Consider the following 20,634-nt stretch of genomic DNA (forward strand, 5'->3'; position numbering starts at 1 on the left):
TGGTCCCAATGCGGACCCATGCAGAACACCAGAATCACTAGCAGTCACCAGAAAAAGATCCTTTTATTCCCACCCACTGCTTCCTACCATTCAGCTAATGCTTCCTTCCTTCTTTCTGAAAGAATGGTGTGACATTTGCAATTTTCCAGTCCTCAAGAACCATACCAGAGTCTAATGATTTTTGAAATATCATTGCTAATGCCGTCATAATCTCTACTGATAACTCTTTCAGAACCCTAATGTGCAGTTCATCTGGTCCGGTTGACTTATGCACCTTTAGGTCTTTCAGATTTTTTGAGAACTTTCTGCCTTGTAATAGTTGTAGTGCCCTGGTTCTCATCTTTATTATTAAGGTGTAGGCATTTCACTTAGCAGCTCTGTAAGAGCTATTTGTTCTGCTTTCAGCCTCTTTGGGTTATTGTTGAAGATAAGGGATGATGTGGAATGTATGCTATCCAATTAGCAGGAGGTTTTTCTTGGTGAGGGACAATAAGGTTGGTCTTGGGCTTTTGTTTGAGATGAGATGAAGAGAGGAGACGCTAGGGAGAACTGGTTGTACCATACAATCTGGAGGGAGACCAGCTTGTTTGAGATGGATTGCGAGTGACGTTCTGAAGATGGTGTGTGTTTTCACGTTGACCGAGGGTCTGGTGTGTGAGTGACAGAGAAGTTGAAGATGAGCTCTAACTTGAGCTGACACCTATATCTCACACGTTTGGCATCCCTAGACTTATGTAGCTGAGGAAACCAGAGTGTTTCATAGTAAATGCACTCACTTATCTTTCCTCACACCTTTCAATACCTAGCACACTGCTAGTTTCTTCCAAAGTGAAGATGGATGCTAAATACTCATTTAATTCAACAGCCATCTCCTTGTACCCCATTATTATTTCTCTGACCTCATTTGCTAGCGGTCCTATATCTACTCTCATCTCTATTTTATGTTTTATATACTTGAAAAAGCTTTTTAAATCCATCTTGACATTGTTTGTTAGCTTTCTTTCATATTTCATCTTTTCCCTCCTAATGATTCTTTTAGTTGCTTTCTGTAGGTTTTTTAAAAACTTCCCAACCCTCTATCTTCCTGCTAATTTTTGCTTTGTTGAATGCCCTCTCTTTTGCTTTAACATTAGCTTTGACTTCCCTTGACAATAGACGATAGGTGCAGGAGTAAGCCATTTGGCCCTTCGAGCCAGCACCGCCATTCAATGTGATCATGGCTAATCATCCACAATCAGCACCCCGTTCCTGCCTTCTCCCTATATCCCTTGACTCCACTATCTTTAAGAGCTCTATCTAACTCTTTCTTGAAAACATCCAGAGAATTGGCCTCCACTGCCTTCTGAAGCAGAGCCACAACTCTCAGGGTGAAAAAGTTTTTCCTGAACTCTGTTCTATATGGCCTACCCCTTATTCATCAACTGTGGCCTCAGGTTCTGGACTCCCCCAACATCAGGAACATGTTTCCTGCCTCTAGCATGTCCAATCCCTTAATAATCTTATATGTTTCAATCAGATCCTCTTTCATCCTTCTAAATTCCAGTGTATACAAGCCCAGTCGCTCCAATCTTTCAACATATGACAGTCCTGCCATCCCAGGAATCAACCTTGTGAACCAACGCTGCACTCCCTCAATAGCAAGAATGGCCTTCCTCAAATTTGGAGACCAAAACTGAACACAATACTCCAGGTGTGGTCTCACCAGGGCCCTGTACAACTGCAGAAGGACCCCTTTGCTCCTATACTCAACTCCCCTTGTTATGAAGGCCAACATGCCATTAGCTTTCTTCACTGCCTGCTGTACCTGCATGCTTACTTTCAGTGACTGATGTACAAGGACACCTAGATCTCGTTGTACTTCCCCTTTTCCTAACTTGACACCATTCAGATAGTAAGCTGCCTTCCTGTTCTTGCCACCAAAGTGGATAACCTCACATTTATCCACATTAAACTGCATCTGCCCACTCACCCAACCTGTCCAAGGCACCCTGCATTCTCCTAACATCCTCTTCATATTTCACATAGCCAGCCAGCTTTGTGTCATCTGCAAATTTGCTAATGTTAATTTTCATCCCTTCATCTAAATCATTAATATATATTGTAAATAGCTGCGGTCCCAGCACCAAACCTTGTAGTAACCCACTAGTCACTGCCTGCCATTCTGAAACGGACCCGTTAATCCCTACAGGAGGAAATCTGCAGATGCTGGAAATTCAAACAACAACACACACAAAATGCTGGTGGAACACAGCAGGCCAGGCAGCATCTATAGGGAGAAGCGCTGTCGACGTTTCGGGCTGAGACCCTTCGTCAGGACTAACCGATCTTTGTTTCCTGTCTTCCAACCAATTTTCTATCCATGTCAGTACCCTACCACCAATACCATGTGCTCTAATTTTGCCCACTAATCTCCTATGTGGGACCTTATCAAAGGCTTTCTGAAAGTCCAGGTACACTACATCCACTGGCTCTTCCTTGTCCATTTTCATAGTTACATCCTCAAAAAGTTCCAGAAGGTTAGTCAAGCATGATTTCCCCTTCATAAATCCATGCTAACTGGGACCGATCTTGTTACTGCTATCCAAATGTTCCGCTATTTCATCTTTTATAATTGACTTCAGCATCTTCCCCACCACGGATGTCAGGCTAACTGGTCTATAATTCCCTGTTTTCTCTCTCTCTCCTTTCTTAAAAAGTGGGATAACATTAGCTATCCCCCAATTCTCAGGAACTGATCCTGAATCTATAAAGTATTGGAAAATGATTATCAATGCGTCCACAATTTCTAGAGCCACCTCCTTAAGTACCCTGGGATGCAGACCATCAGGCCCTGGGGATTTATCAGCCTTCAGTCATGTCAGTCTACCCAACACCATTTTCTGCCTAATGTGAATTTCCTTCAGTTCCTCTATTACCCTAGGTCCTCTGGCCACTATTACATCTGGGAGATTGTCTGTGTCTTCCCTAGTGAAGACAGATCCAAAGTACCTGTTCAACTCGTCTGTCATTTCCTTGTTCCCTGAATTGCCTTTTTAGTAATCTTCTGTTGCTCTTTAAAAGTTTCCCAATCCTTTAGCTTCCCGCTCATCTTTGCTATGTTATACTTCTCTTTTATTTTTATACTGTCCTTGACTTTCCTTGTCAGCCATGGTCGCCCCCTACTCCCCTTAGAATCTTTCTTCCTCTTTGGAATGAACTGATCCTGCATCTTCTGTATTATTCCCAGAAATACCTGCCATTGTTGTTCCACTGTCATCCCTGCTAGGGTATCCTTCTAGTCAACTTCGGCTAGTTCCTCCCTCATGGCTCCATTGTTCCCTTTGTTCAACTGTAAAACTGAAACTTCCGATTTTCCCTTCTCCCTCTCAAATTGTAGATTAAAACTTATCATATTATGGTCACTACCTCCTAATGGCTCCTTTACCTTGAGTTCTCTTCGCAAATCTGGTTCATTACACAACACTAGATCCAGAATTGCCTTCTCCCTGGTAGGCTCCAGTACAAGCTGCTCTAAGAATCCATCTTGGAGGCACTCCACAAACTCCCTTTCTTGGGGTCCAATACCAACCTGATTTCCCAGTCTACCTGCATGTTGAAATCCCCCATAACAACCATAGCAGTACCTGCGACATGCTAATTTTAGCTCTTGATTCAACTTGCACCCTATATCCAGGCTACTATTTGAGGGCCTGTAGATAACTCCCATTAGGGTCTTTTTGCCCTTACAATTTCTCAGTTCTATCCATACTGACTCTACATCTCCTGATTCTATGTCATCCCTCACAAGGGACTGAATTTCATTCCTCACCTGCAGAGCTACCCCACCCCCTCTGCCCACCTGTCTGTCCTTTCGATAGGATGTTTACTCTTGAATATTCATTTCCCAGTCCTGGTCCTCTTGCAGCCATGTCTCTGTTATTCCTGCAACATCATACTTGCCAATTTCCAACTGAGCCTCAAGTTCATCCACTTTATTTCTTGTACTTCGTGTATTCATATATAATACTTTTAATCCATTACTCCCCTCGCTTCTCACATCGATCCCTATTGCACTTGGCCATACTCTCCAATCCCTTCCTGAGCTTTCTGCCCCATCAATTCTGTTGTCTTTCTTAACTTTTCTTATTCTCTCTTTCCCTTTAACTCCATCCTTATATTTCCAATTCATCCTCCCCCACTTATTAGTTTAAACACACCCATGTAGCAGTGGCAAACCTGCCTGCCAGAATTCTGGTCCCCCGCCTGTTAAGGTGCAACCCGTTCCTTTTGTACAATTCATCCTTACCCCAAAACAGATCCCAGTGGTCTAAGAATCTAAAACCCTGCTTGCCGCACCAGCTTCTCAGTCATACATTGCGATCCCACATCTCCCTGTTCCTGCCCTCACCAGCACAAGAAACTGGAAGCAAACTGGAGATAACCACCCTGGAGGTCCTGCTTTTCAGCCTCCTTCCAAGTTCTCTGAAGGCATGCTGCAGAATTTCTTTCCTCTTCCTCTCAACATAATTTGTGCCAACATGCACTACCACTTCTGGCTGTTCACCTTCACCCTTGAGGATGCCCCGCAATCAATCAATGATGTCCTGAATCCTGGCTCCAGGGAGGCAACACACAATCCTTAAATCCTGCCTGTTGCCACAGAAGCCCCATGTTAGCTATGTTAGCCACAGTTGTAATATTTTGCCATTTGAGTATTTTTTTTGGAATACATCTATCCTGCATCTTACTCATTTTTCCCAGAAACTCACACTAATGCTGCTCTGCTATCACCCCTGCCAGCAGCTCCTTCCAATTTACTTTGGCCAACTCCTCTCTCATTACACTGTAATTTCCTTTACTCCACTGAAATACTGCAAAGTAAAGTCAGACTTTACTTTCTCCCTATCAAATTTCAAGTTGAACACAATCATATTGTTATCACTGCCTCCCAAGGATTAAACTCCATAATCACCTCTGGTTCATTACATAACACCCAACCCAATATAGCTGATCCTCTAGTAGACTCAACAACAAACTGCTCTACAAGCTATCTTGTAGGAATTCAACACATTCACTCTCTTGAGATCCATTAGCAACCTGATTTTCCCAATCTACCTGCATGTTAAAATTTCTCATGACTATCATAACATTGCCTCTTTGACACACCTTTTCTATTTCCCATTATATTCTGTAGTCCATAACCCAGCTTCTCTTTGTATATAACTGCCATCATGGTCCTTTTACCCTTGCAGTTTCTTAACTCAACCCACAAGGATTCAACAATATCCGATCCTATATCACATCTCTCTAATGATTTGATGTCATTCTTTACCAGCAGAGCCGCATCACCCCCTCTGCTTACCTTCCTACTCCTCTGACAGGATGTGTAGCCTTGGACATTCAGCTCCCAACTACAACCATCCTTCAGCCATGATTCAGTGATGGCCACAAAATCATACCCGACCATCAGTAAAAGTGCAATAAGATTATTCACCTTATTTCTTATACTCCGTGCATTGAGATATAACACTTCGAGTACTGTATTTACTTCCCTTTTTGATTCTGCATCCCTAATGCACTGATACTCACCCTGTTGGCTGTAATCTTGCAATCATCTGCCTGCCCTTCCTGACAGTCTGACTGCACGCTATCGATGCATTTGTACAATCCATCCTATCCTGAGACCCTTCACTCTGGTTCCCATACCCCTGCCAAAGTAGCTTAAACCCTTGCTGTCAGCACTAACAAAACTACCCATGAGTTATTAGTCCCCCTTGGGTTCAGGTGCAACTGTACCTTTTATACAGGTCATACCTCCCCCAGAAGAGGTCCCAGTGATCAAAGAACTTGAAGCCCTGCCCCTGCACCAGCTCCTCAACCACACATTTATTTGCCAAATCATCTTGTTTCTACCCTCACTGGTGCATGGCACAGGTAGCCATCCAGAAATTACTATCCTGGAGGTCCTGCTTCTCAGCTTTCTGTTTAGCTCTCTAAATTTTCTTTTCAGGACCTCTCTGCTTTTCCCCCTTATGTCATTGGTACTGTTATGTGCTAAGACTTCTGGTTGCTCCCCCTACCTACCAAAATGCCGTGGATGTGACCAACGATGTCCCTTACTGTGCACCAAGGAGGCAACATACCATCTGGGTGTCCTGTTCAAATCCATAGAATCTCCTGTCTGTTCCTTTGACTATTGAGTCACCAATCACTACTGCTTCCCTCTTCTCCCTCTTTCCTTTCTGCACCACAAACCCGTGCTCACTGCCAGTAACCTGGTCTCCATGACACTCCCCTGGGAAGTCATCCACCACACAGTATCCATAACGGTATATTTATTATTGAGGGAATGGCCACAGGGTGCTCAGCGCTAATTGCCTATTCACCATCCTATTCCTTCTTCTGACAGTCACCCAGTTACCCGCCTCCTGCAGCTTAGGGGTGACTACTTCCCTGTAACTCTGATCGATGATCTCTTCACTCTTCCTTGCATGCCAAAGGTCATCCAGCTGCTGCTCCAGATCCCTAACATGGTCTTCAAGGAGCTGCAGCTGGATGCACTTCATACAGATGTAGTTTCCTGGGACACTCTGGGTCTCCCAGGACTCCAATATCTGATGTGAAGAACACACAATGGCCATTTAAACTTTTAAGTACCCCTAACACAGTAAGAAAAGAGGGAAACTTATCAGAAACTTACCCAGAGCCAATGCCTCTTTCGAGCTGAATCCTCCTTTGAACCAAAGCCTGACACTCCCACTCTCACCACTGGCCCACTCCAACAATGGCCGATCTGCTTGTTTCCTCTGTACTTTTATTTACTCCTCTCTATGCTGCCCCCACCACTGATTGGGAAGCTGGAATGACACCGAACAGCTGCAAAGCTCTCCTTTTAAACCAGCACTGATATGGAATATAATTTGTTTATTCGTGAGACTTTTGAGTTGTATTTTTGAATATTCCAAGGCTTTACAGCCCAATATTTGGTTTAAGTAGAGATTGGTGGACTGGATTGTTTGATTGCTTTTGAGGTGAGGGAATAGTTAGGTGAAACATTTTTGTGAAGATAAAATATTATACAGCACAGAAACAGGTCATTTGGCTTAACTCATCCTTGCTGGTCAAACTGGTCCCATTTGCCTGCATTTGGCCCTTATCTCTCTCAACCTTTTACATCCATGTGCCTGTCACAATGTCTTTTAAACAGCATATTCAAACCCACCTCTACAGCTTCCTCTTGGCAGCTGGTTCTATATATCCACAACCCTTTGCGCTTGTCCAAGTTAAATTTCCATCTGCTATTCCTTGATCCACTTCCCATTTCATCTAGATCCTGCTGTAATCATAAATAACTACCTGTATTAGTCTAAGACATGACTAATTTTGGTGTCCTCGCAATGTTCCTAACCATGTTAATAACATTGTCATCCAAAGAATAATGGGCCTGAGGCATTACACTGGTCACAGGTCTCCAATTTGAATGACAACTCTCCACAATCAACCTTCTTCTGTTCCACCAATCCTATTGTATATCCAGCTGACTACCTTGCCCTGGATCCTAGGCAATCTAACCTTCAAGGCCAACCTAACATAAAAGCTCTTGTTAAAGGCTTGCTGAAGTCTGAATCTTTTGTCAGACTTCTTAATGTTTTTTTTCATAAATTCTGGTTCAATTTTGTTTCAGAATGCTGTTGTTGTTCACTTCAATTATTTGCTTGATTTTTATTTTTTCTTTCTCTTGCGCAACAAATGTTGGTCTTTTATTTTATTTTCATTCTTTTTTCCTTTAATTTGGTTCTTTCGGGTTTCTTGTTTTGTGGCTACCTGTGAGCAAGCAAATCTCAAGGTTGTATAATTTATACATTCTTTGATAATAAATGAATCTTGAATCCTCTATGCAACACACACAAAACTTATTTTCCTGTAAATGCCTACAAGTAAATAAATCGCAAGGTAGTATTTGGTGACATATATCTACTTTGATATAATAAGTTTACTTTGGATTTTGAATAGACATCCTATGCTACCATGCTCACATCAGTCACTTTTGTTACCTTTTTATTGATCCCATGACAACATTATTTTCCCCCTGTGCTTCATATTCTTATTCGCAAAGGTTTTCTGCATCCTTTCCTTGCATTAATGAGGCTGTCTGTTGGTCAGAGTTAACCATGGATCTTGTGTCGTAGCTGTCTTTGTGATACATAAGTCAGGGCAGTGTGAGATGTGGAGAGCAAATTGTTGCCGTGCTGCAGGCTCCCCCTTTCCTCACAGCTGATGGATCCAAAAGAGCAGCTGAGACCAATAGAGCTTGGCACCAGCAGTGTTGCATGAGTTGCCAGTCAGTGTTGAACTCAATTTTGGACTGCCTTATGGACACCAGCTGCAGACTTTTCCCTCGTGGTTTACTCCTGAAGCCCTTCCATGACTGAGTATAGCAATAAGGTAACAGAGGTTTGAGATTAGAGTTTTCCTTCTCCCAGATGAGCTGACAACCAAGTCTGATGAGCCCCATCTGCTCAAAGCTGCTGGTTTTAAGGTGCCAGTAACCTGCCTTTGCCCTTCCTCCTGTCAGTAGAAACAGTTCAGCGGGGCTGTGTAGCTAAGCCACACATGAAAGCCAAGAGCAGGACTTGGTTGTCAGAGGCTATTTGAGGCACATGTCATTGGGAGCATTTAATAGCCAGTGGGAGCTTATCCTCAGTAACTTCACTGGCTATGACAATCTTAAGGGACCGTTGCATTATTAATACTTAATAAAAAGCAGTCCAATATTTTGCTCAACAGGAAGACATGGAAAAACGAATAGAAAGCAAGGCAGTGAATGAAAAGAAATTAGGTGAGTTTCCTTTTGTTCTAATTTGATAACTGTTGAGCACATAATATTTTCCTGCAATTTAGTTATTTTTGAAAGCAAGTTTTATCACTACTTGAATACAAATAGATGACAATTTTGCAAAAGATTTTGTTGATAGTTGTATACAAACTTCACCTCTTTGTGAAACCCACCCTATAAAATTAATTGGGGTGACTGTGGAGGTAAACTAAGGCAGGCATCAAACTTTTTTGAAAGTAAATGGAATTCAAAAATTTGCAAATGCAGGAAATCTGAAATAAAAGCAGAAAATAGTAGAAATGTTCAACATAACAGACAGCAACCCAGTCCCTCCCACTCTGCTCTATCTCTCCTTGCCCATACTGCTTGCACCAACACCTCCCCCCATGAGGGGAGGATATTGCAAAAATACAACTCTGTAAATCCAAACTGGTTGCAATGTGTTAAACACAAGAGATTCTGCGGATGCTGGAAATCCAGAGTAATACACACAAGATGCTGCAGGAACTCAGCAGGTCAGGCAGTATCTATCGAAATGAATAAACAGTCCAGGTTTCAGACTGAATCCTGATGAAGGATGTTGGCCTGAAATGTTGACTGCTTATTCATTTCCATAGATGCTGTCTACCCTGCTACTCCTCCAGCATTCGTGTGTGTTGCTCTGGATTTCCAGCATCTACAGACTTTCGCATGTTTAGTACTATTTCTGAGTAAGTGTGACCCAAGAATATAATGTTTTAATGTTATAGAAATGACTGAAGCAGTCAGGATAAAACTTTTTACTTGAATCAATCATGTGTAAAATGGAAACTCTTCTATGGTGTATTTTCCTTAATGGAATTCCTTTTTTATTCTGCAAGTATTAATTAATATTAAGGAGATTTCAGAGTAATGAATGCACATTTACTGATGCCTTGCTTTCTGAGATGTTATTATTGTTTCATGTTAAGTAATACAGACAGTAGAAGGACAAATTTACCAACCTGGTTTTCCCCTTTACAACTACCCACATTAACAATGAGCCCCCCCGTCAGTAAGGGTCGACCATGGATGTTGCACCCTAGCTGTCTAAATATAGAAGCCAGGGCAGTATGATGAAGACCAGGGGGATGGGACCAGGGCAGTATGATGAAGAGATGAGGGGATGCGACCAAGGCAGTATGATGAAGAGACGAGGGGGATGGGACCAGGGCAGTATGATGAAGAGATGAGGGGGATGCGACCAGGGCAGTATGATGAAGAGGTCAATACTCCCCAATGCCATTAGGCTTTACAATTCTACCGCCAGGACTTAAGAACTTTTTAAAAGCTATTATTAATGCTTTTTGAGATAGTGATTTAGATGCATATCATATTTTTTACTGAGTTAAGTATTGTATGTAATTAGTTTTGCTACAACAAGTGTATGGGACATTGGAAAAAAGTTGAATTTCCCCATGGGGATGAATAAAGTATCTATCTATCTATCTATCTGATGAAGAGATGAGGGGGATGCGACCAGGGCAGTATGATGAAGAGACAAGGGGGATGGGACCAGGGCAGTATGATGAAGAGACGAGGGGGATGGGACCAGGGCAGTATGATGAAGAGACGAGGGGGATGGGACCAGGGCAGTATGATGAAGACCAGGGGGATGGGACCAGGGCAATATGATGAAGAGATGAGGGGATAGGACCAGGGCAGTATGAAAAAGAGACGAGGGGGATGGGACCAGGGCAGTATGATGAAGAGACGAGGGGGATGGGACCAGGGCAGTATGACGAAGAGACGAGGGGGATGGGACCAGGGCAGTATGATGAAGAGACGAGGGGGATGGGACCAGGGCAGTATGATGAAGAGACGAGGGGGATGGGACCAGGGCAGTATGATGAAGAGAAAAGGGGGATGGGACCAGGGCAGTATGATGAAGAGACGAGGGGGATGCGACCAGGGCAGTATGATGAAGAGACGAGGTGGATGGGACCAGGGCAGTATGATGAAGACCAGGGGGATGGGACCAGGGCAGTATGATGAAGACCAGGGGGATGGGACCAGGGCAGTATGATGAAGAGACGAGGGGGATGGGACCAGGGCAGTGTGATGAAGACCAGGGGGATGGGACCAGGGCAGTATGATGAAGAGACGAGGGGGATGGGACCAGGGCAGTATGATGAAGAGACAAGGGGATGCACCCAGGGCAGTAAGATGAAGAGACGAGGGGGATGGGACCAGGGCAGTATGATGAAGACCAGGGGGATGGGACCAGGGCAGTATGATGAAGACCAGGGGGATGGGACCAGGGCAGTATGATGAAGAGACGAGGGGGATGGGACCAGGGCAGTATGATGAAGAGACAAGGGGATGCACCCAGGGCAGTAAGATGAAGAGACGAGGGGGATGGGACCAGGGCAGTATGATGAAGACCAGGGGGATGGGACCAGGGCAGTATGATGAAGAGACGAGGGGGATGGGACCAGGGCAGTATGATGAAGAGACGAGGGGATGCAACCTGGGCAGTATGATGAAGAGACGAGGGGGATGCGACCAGGACAGTATGATGAAGAGACGAGGGGGATGGGACCAGGGCAGTATGATGAAGAGACGAGGGGGATGGGACCAGGGCAGTATGATGAAGAGACGAGGGGGATGCGACCAGGGCAGTATGATGAAGAGATGAGGGGGATGCGACCCGGGCAGTATGATGAAGAGACGAGGGAATGCAACCAGGGCAGTATGATGAAGAGACAAGGGGATGCACCCAGGGCAGTATGATGAAGAGACGAGGGGGATGGGACCAGGGCAGTATGATGAAGACACGAGGGGGATGGGACCAGGGCAGTATGATGAAGAGACGAGGGGGATGCGACCAGGGCAGTATGATGAAGAGATGAGGGGGATGGGACCAGGGCAGTATGATGAAGAGACGAGGGGGATGCGACCAGGGCAGTATGATGAAGAGACGAGGGGGATGGGACCAGGGCAGTATGATGAAGAGACGAGGGGGATGCGACCAGGGCAGTATGATGAAGAGACGAGGGGGATGCGACCAGGGCAGTATGATGAAGAGACGAGGGGAATGCGACCAGGGCAGTATGATGAAGAGACGAGGGGGATGCGACCCGGGCAGTATGATGAAGAGACGAGGTGGATGGGACCAGGGCAGTATGATGAAGAGACGAGGGGGATGCGACCAGGGCAGTATGATGAAGAGACGAGGGGGATGCGACCAGGGCAGTATGATGAAGAGACGAGGGGGATGCGACCCGGGCAGTATGATGAAGAGACGAGGTGGATGGGACCAGGGCAGTATGATGAAGAGACGAGGGGGATGCGACCAGGGCAGTATGATGAAGAGACGAGGGGGATGCGACCAGGGCAGTATGATGAAGAGACGAGGGGGATGCGACCAGGGCAGTATGATGAAGAGACGAGGGGGATGCGACCAGGGCAGTATGATGAAGAGACGAGGGGGATGCGACCAGGGCAGTATGATGAAGAGACGAGGGGGATGCGACCAGGGCAGTATGATGAAGAGACGAGGGGGATGCGACCAGGGCAGTATGATGAAGAGACGAGGGGGATGCGACCAAGGCAGTATGATGAAGAGACGAGGGGGATGGGACCAGGGCAGTATGATGAAGAGACGAGGGGGATGGGACCAGGGCAGTATGATGAAGAGACGAGGGGGATGGGACCAGGGCAGTATGATGAAGAGACGAGGGGGATGCGACCAGGGCAGTATGATGAAGAGACGAGGGGGATGGGACCAGGGCAGTATGATGAAGAGACGAGGGGGATGGGACCAGGGCAGTATGATGAAGAGACGAGGGGATGGGACCAGGGCAGTATGATGAAGAGACGAGGGGGATGCGACCAGGGCAGTATGATGAAGAGACGAGGGGGATGGGACCAGGGCAGTATGATGAAGAGACGAGGGGGATGGGACCAGGGCAGTATGATGAAGAGACGAGGGGGATGCGACCAGGGCAGTATGATGAAGAGACGAGGGGGATGGGACCAGGGCAGTATGATGAAGAGACGAGGGGGATGCGACCAGGGCAGTATGATGAAGAGACGAGGGGGATGCGACCAGGGCAGTATGATGAAGAGACGAGGGGGATACGACCCGGGCAGTATGATGAAGAGACGAGGGGAATGTGACCAGGGCAGTATGATGAAGAGACGAGGGGGATGGGACCAGGGCAGTATGATGAAGAGACGAGGGGGATGCGACCAGGGCAGTATGATGAAGAGACGAGGGGATGCAACCTGGGCAGTATGATGAAGAGACGAGGGGGATGCAACCAGGGCAGTATGATGAAGAGACGAGGGGAATGCGGCCAGAGCAGTATGATGAAGAGACGAGGGGGATGGGACCAGGGCAGTATGATGAAGAGACGAGGGGGATACGACCCGCTCAGTATGATGAAGAGACGAGGGGAATGCGGCCAGAGCAGTATGATGAAGAGACGAGGGGGATGGGACCAGGGCAGTATGATGAAGACCGGGGGATGGGACCAGGGCAGTATGATGAAGACCGGGGGATGGGACCAGGGCAGTATGATGAAGAGACGAGGGGGATACGACCCGGGCAGTCTGATGAAGAGACGAGGGGAATGCGGCCAGAGCAGTATGATGAAGAGACGAGGGGGATGGGACCAGGGCAGTATGATGAAGAGACGAGGGGGATACGACCCGGGCAGTATGATGAAGAGACGAGGGGAATGCGGCCAGGGCAGTATGATGAAGAGACGAGGGGGATGGGACCAGGGCAGTATGATGAAGAGACGAGGGGGATGGGACCAGGGCAGTATGATGAAGAGAAAAGGGGGATGGGACCAGGGCAGTATGATGAAGACCAGGGGGATGGGACCAGGGCAGTATGATGAAGAGACGAGGGGGATGGGACCAGGGCAGTATGATGAAGAGACGAGGGGGATGGGACCAGGGCAGTATGATGAAGACCAGGGGGATGGGACCAGGGCAGTATGATGAAGAGACGAGGGGGATGGGACCAGGGCAGTATGATGAAGAGACGAGGGGGATGGGACCAGGGCAGTATGATGAAGAGACGAGGGGGATGGGACCAGGGCAGTATGATGAAGAGACGAGGGGGATGGGACCAGGGCAGTATGATGAAGAGACGAGGGGGATGGGACCAGGGCAGTATGATGAAGACCAGGGGGATGGGACCAGGGCAGTATGATGAAGAGACGAGGGGGATGGGACCAAGGCAGTATGATGAAGAGACGAGGGGGATGGGACCAGGGCAGTATGATGAAGAGGCTACGGGATGCGACCAGGGCAGTATGATGAAGAGATAAGGGGATGCGACCAGGGCAGTATGATGAAGAGACGAGGGGGATGGGACCAGGGCAGTATGATGAAGAGACGAGGGGGATGGGACCAGGGCAGTATGATGAAGAGACGAGGGGGGTGGGACCAGGGCAGTATGATGAAGAGACGAGGGGGATGGGACCAGGGCAGTATGATGAAGACCAGGGGGATGGGACCAGGGCAGTATGATGAAGAGGCTACGGGATGCGACCAGGGCAGTATGATGAAGACCAGGGGGATGCGACTAGGGTAGTATGATGAAGAGACGAGGGGGATGGGACCAGGGCAGTATGATGAAGAGGCTACGGGATGCGACCAGGGCAGTATGATGAAGACCAGGGGGATGCGACTAGGGTAGTATGATGAAGACCAGGGGGATGGGACCAGGGCAGTATGATGAAGAGAAAAGGGGGATGGGACCAGGGCAGTATGATGAAGAGACGAGGGGGATGGGACTAGGGCAGTATGATGAAGAGACGAGGGGGATGGGACCAGGGCAGTATGATGAAGAGAAAAGGGGGGTGGGACCAGGGCAGTATGATGAAGAGACGAGGGGGATGCGACCAGGGCAGTATGATGAAGACCAGGGGGATGGGACCAGGGCAGTATGATGAAGACCAGGGGGATGGGACCAGGACACTATGATGAAGAGACGAGGGGGATGCGACCAGGGCAGTATGATGAAGAGACGAGGGGGATGGGACCAGGGCAGTATGATGAAGAGACGAGGGGGATGCGACCAGGGCAGTATGATGAAGACCAGGGGGATGGGACCAGGGCAGTATGATGAAGACCAGGGGGATGGGACCAGGACACTATGATGAAGAGACGAGGGGGATGCGACCAGGGCAGTATGATGAAGAGACGAGGGGGATGGGACCAGGGCAGTATGATGAAGAGACGAGGGGGATGCGATCCGGGCAGTATGATGAAGAGACGAGGGGGATGGGACCAGGGCAGTATGATGAAGAGACGAGGGGGATGGGACCAGGGCAGTATGATGAAGAGACGAGGGGGATGGGACCAGGGCAGTATGATGAAGACCAGGGGGATGGGACCAGGGCAGTATGATGAAGGGACGAGGAGATGGGACCAGGGCAGTATGATGAAGAGATGAGGAGGATGGCACCAGGGCAGTATGATGAAGAGACGAGGGGGATGCGACCAGGGCAGGATGATGAAGAGAAAAGGGGATGCGACCAAGGCAGTATGATTAAGAGACGAGGGGGATGCGACCAGGGCAGTATGATGAAGAGACGAGGGGGATGCGACCAGGGCAGTATGATGAAGAGACGAGGGGGATGGGACCAGGGCAGTATGATGAAGACCAGGGGGATGGGACCAGGGCAGTATGATGAAGAGAAAAGGGGGATGGGACCAGGGCAGTATGATGAAGAGATGAGGGGGATGCGACCAGAGCAGTATGATGAAGAGACGAGGGGGATGGGACCAGGGCAGTATGATGAAGAGACGAGGGGGATGGGACCAGGGCAGTATGATGAAGACCAGGGGGATGGGACCAGGGCAGTATGATGAAGAGACGAGGGGATGGGAACAGGGCAGTATAATGAAGACCAGGGGGATGGGACCAGGGCAATATGATGAAGAGACAAGGGGATGCGACCAAGGCAGTATGATGAAGAGACGAGGGGGATGGGACCAGGGCAGTATGATGAAGAGACGAGGGGATGGGAACAGGGCAGTATAATGAAGACCAGGGGGATGGGACCAGGGCAATATGATGAAGAGACGAGGGGGATGGGACCAGGGCAGTATGATGAAGAGACGAGGGGGATGCGACCAGGGCAGTATGATGAAGAGACAAGGGGATGCGACCAAGGCAGTATGATGAAGAGACGAGGGGGATGGGACCAGGGCAGTATGATGAAGAGACGAGGGGGATGGGACCAGGGCAGTATGATGAAGAGACAAGGGGATGCGACCAAGGCAGTATGATGAAGAGACGAGGGGGATGGGACCAGGGCAGTATGATGAAGAGACGAGGGGATGGGAACAGGGCAGTATAATGAAGACCAGGGGGATGGGACCAGGGCAATATGATGAAGAGACGAGGGGGATGGGACCAGGGCAGTATGATGAAGAGACGAGGGGGATGCGACCAGGGCAGTATGATGAAGAGACGAGGGGATGGGACCAGGGCAGTATGATGAAGACCAGGGGGATGGGACCAGGGCAGTATGATGAAGACCAGGGGGATGGGACCAGGGCAGTATGATGAAGAGACGAGGGGGATGCGACCAAGGCAGTATGATGAAGAGACGAGGGGGATGCGACCAGGGCAGTATGATGAAGAGATGAGGGGGATGGGACCAGGGCAGTATGATGAAGAGACGAGGGGGATGGGACCAGGGCAGTATGATGAAGAGACGAGGGGGATGGGACCAGGGCAGTATGATGAAGAGACGAGGGGGATGCGACCAAGGCAGTATGATGAAGAGACGAGGGGTATGGGACCAGGGTAGTATAATGAAGAGACGAGGGGGATAGGACCAGGGCAGTATAATGAAGACCAGGGGGATGCGACCAGGGCAGTATGATGAAGAGACGAGGGGGATAGGACCAGGGCAGTATGATGAAGAGACGAGGGGGATGCGACCAGGGCAGTATGATGAAGAGACGAGGTGGATGGGACCAGGGCAGTATGATGAAGAGACGAGAGGAATGCGACCAGGGCAGTATGATGAAGAGATGAGGGGGATGCGACCAGGGCAGTATGATGAAAAGACGAGGGGGATAGGACCAGGGCAGTATGATGAAGAGACGAGGGGAATGCGACCAGGGCAGTATGACGAAGAGACGAGGGGGATGCGACCAGGGCAGTATGATGAAGAGACGAGGGGGATGGGACCAGGGCAGTATGATGAAGAGACGAGGGGGATGGGACCAGGGCAGTATGATGAAGAGACGAGGGGGATGGGACCAGGGCAGTATGATGAAGAGACGAGGGGGATGGGACCAGGGCAGTATGATGAAGAGACGAGGGGGATGGGACCAGTGCAGTATGATGAAGAGACGAGGGGATGGGACCAGGGCAGTATGATGAAGAGACGAGGGGGATAGGACCAGGGCAGTATGATGAAGACCAGGGGGATGGGACCAGGGCAGTATGATGAAGAGACAAGGGGATGGGACCAGGGCAGTATGATGAAGAGACGAGGGGGATGGGACCAGGGCAGTATGATGAAGAGACGAGGGGGATGGGAACAGGGCAGTATAATGAAGACCAGGGGGATGGGACCAGGGCAGTATGATGAAGAGACGGGGGGGTTGGGACCAGGGCAGTATGATGAAGAGACGAGAGGGATGGGACCAGGGCAGTATGATGAAGACCAGGGGGATGGGACCAGGGCAGTATGATGAAGAGACGAGGGGGATGGGACCAGGGCAGTATGATGAAGAGACGAGGGGGATGGGACCAGGGCAGTATAATGAAGACCAGGGGGATGGGACCAGGGCAGTATGATGAAGAGACGAGGGGGATGCGACCAGGGCAGTATGACGAAGAGACGAGGGGGATGGGACCAGGGCAGTATGATGAAGAGACGAGGGGGATGGGACCAGGGCAGTATGATGAAGAGACGAGGGGGATGGGACCAAGGCAGTATGATGAAGAGACGAGGGGGGTGGGACCAGGGCAGTATGATGAAGAGACGAGGGGATGGGACCAGGGCAGTATGATGAAGAGACGAGGGGGATGGGACCAGGGCAGTATGATGAAGAGACGAGGGGGATGGGACCAGGGCAGTATGATGAAGAGACGAGGGGGATGCGACCAGGGCAGTATGATGAAGAGACGAGGGGGATGGGACCATGGCAGTATGATGAAGAGACGAGGGGGATGGGACCAGGGCAGTATGATGAAGAGACGAGGGGATGGGACCAGGGCAGTATGATGAAGACCAGGGCGATGGGACCAGGGCAGTATGATGAAGAGACGAGGGGGATGGGACCAGGGCAGTATGATGAAGACCAGGGGGATGGGACCAGGGCAGTATGATGAAGAGACAAGGGGATGGGACCAGGGCAGTATGATGAAGAGACGAGGGGGATGGGACCAGGGCAGTATGATGAAGAGACGAGGGGGATGGGACCAGGGCAGTATAATGAAGACCAGGGGGATGGGACCAGGGCAGTATGATGAAGAGACGGGGGGGTTGGGACCAGGGCAGTATGATGAAGAGACGAGGGGGATGGGACCAGGGCAGTATGATGAAGACCAGGGGGATGGGACCAGGGCAGTATGACGAAGAGACGAGGGGGATGGGACCAGGGCAGTATGATGAAGAGACGAGGGGGATGGGACCAGGGCAGTATGATGAAGAGACGAGGGGGATGGGACCAGGGCAGTATAATGAAGACCAGGGGGATGGGACCAGGGCAGTATGATGAAGAGACGGGGGGGTTGGGACCAGGGCAGTATGATGAAGAGACCAGGGGGATGGGACCAGGGCAGTATGATGAAGACCAGGGGGATGGGACCAGGGCAGTATGACGAAGAGACGAGGGGGATGGGACCAGGGCAGTATGATGAAGAGACGAGGGGGATGGGACCAGGGCAGTATGATGAAGAGACGAGGGGGATGGGACCAAGGCAGTATGATGAAGAGACGAGGGGGGTGGGACCAGGGCAGTATGATGATGAGACGAGGGGATGGGACCAGGGCAGTATGATGAAGAGACGAGGGGGATGGGACCAGGGCAGTATGATGAAGAGACGAGGGGGATGGGACCAGGGCAGTATGATGAAGAGACGAGGGGATGCGACCAGGGCAGTATGATGAAGAGACGAGGGGGATGGGACCAGGGCAGTATGATGAAGAGACGAGGGGGATGGGACCAGGGCAGTATGATGAAGAGACGAGGGGATGGGACCAGGGCAGTATGATGAAGACCAGGGCGATGGGACCAGGGCAGTATGATGAAGAGACGAGGGGGATGGGACCAGGGCAGTATGATGAAGACCAGGGGGATGGGACCAGGGCAGTATGATGAAGAGACGAGGGGGATAGGACCAGGGCAGTATGATGAAGACCAGGGCGATGGGACCAGGGCAGTATGATGAAGAGACGAGGGGGATGGGACCAGGGCAGTATGATGAAGAGACGAGGGGGATGGGACCAGGGCAGTATGATGAAGAGACGAGGGGGATAGGACCAGGGCAGTATGATGAAGACCAGGGCGATGGGACCAGGGCAGTATGATGAAGAGACGAGGGGGATGGGACCAGGGCAGTATGATGAAGAGACGAGGGGGATAGGACCAGGGCAGTATGATGAAGACCAGGGCGATGGGACCAGGGCAGTATGATGAAGAGACGAGGGGGATGGGACCAGGGCAGTATGATGAAGAGACGAGGGGGATAGGACCAGGGCAGTATGATGAAGACCAGGGCGATAGGACCAGGGCAGTATGATGAAGAGACGAGGGGGATGGGACCAGGGCAGTATGATGAAGAGACGAGGGGGATGGGACCAGGGCAGTATGATGAAGAGACGAGGGGATGGGACTAGGGCAGTATGATGAAGACCAGGGGGATGGGACCAGGGCAGTATGATGAAGAGACGAGGGGGATGCGACCAGGGCAGTATGATGAAGAGACGAGGGGGATGGGACCAGGGCAGTATGATGAAGAGACAAAGGGATGCGTGCAGGGCAGTATGATGAAGACCAGGGGGAGTGCCAGAACAGTTAGTGGAGAGGTTGTGGAGGCAGATGTTGGTAAGACCTCAGACAAAGTTAGGAATCAAAAGGTTGAGCATGGTGTGACTAGTGTCCTGAGCTACATACATTTCAATACAAGAAATATCGTAGGAAAGGTGGATGTTAGTGCTGAAAATGAGTTAGCTGGTTTTACAAACAGTGACAATTGTGTAGTGGGGAGGGCAAAATTGCTGTCAACAGGAAGAGTTGCAACGTAAAGCATGGACAAAATCAAAAAGGATCAATACATACTGAAGATACTGCATTTGAATGTATGCAGTATATGGAATAAGGTTGATGAACTTGCAGCACAGCTGCAGTTTGGCAGTTTTGATGTTGTAAGCCTCCCTGAATGATGGCTGAAAGATGATTATAGCTGGGAGCTTAATGGCCAAGGATAATCATTGCATCGAAAGGACAGACAGAAAGGCAGAGGGGGCAGTGTTGTTTTGCTGGTAAAAATGAAATCTAATCACTAGAAGAAGGTGACATAGGGTCAGAAAGTGTTGAATCATTGTAGAAAGAGCTAAGGAACTGCAAGGGTAAAAAGACTCTGATGGGAGTTATATACAGACCCCCAAACAGTTGTAATGATGTGGCCTACAAAGTACAATGGGCTATAGAAAATGCATGCCAAAAGAACAATATTACAATAATCATAGGGGACTTACATAGGCCGAATTTCTAGAATGTCTATGGGATGGCTTTTTAGAACAGCTTGTGGTTGAGCCCACTAGAGGATCAGCTATTCTGGATTGGGTGTTATGCAACAAACCAGAATT

The 20,634-nt window shown here is 49.2% G+C and overlaps 1 protein-coding gene across 2 annotated transcripts in view; it reads left to right on the forward strand.

Moving 5' to 3' along the window:
* LOC140724713 (serine/threonine-protein phosphatase 4 regulatory subunit 4-like) overlaps positions 1-20,634 on the forward strand; it is a 268,941-nt gene that overhangs the window by 167,032 nt on the left and 81,275 nt on the right. For both annotated transcript variants that reach the window (XM_073039175.1, XM_073039176.1), the window contains exon 19: positions 8,767-8,818. In XM_073039175.1, the coding sequence (XP_072895276.1) occupies positions 8,767-8,818 (52 nt within the window). The remainder of the gene's footprint in view (positions 1-8,766; positions 8,819-20,634) is intronic.

The sequence above is a fragment of the Hemitrygon akajei genome, chromosome 3 (assembly GCF_048418815.1).
Source record: "Hemitrygon akajei chromosome 3, sHemAka1.3, whole genome shotgun sequence".
Lineage (NCBI taxonomy): Eukaryota > Metazoa > Chordata > Chondrichthyes > Myliobatiformes > Dasyatidae > Hemitrygon > Hemitrygon akajei.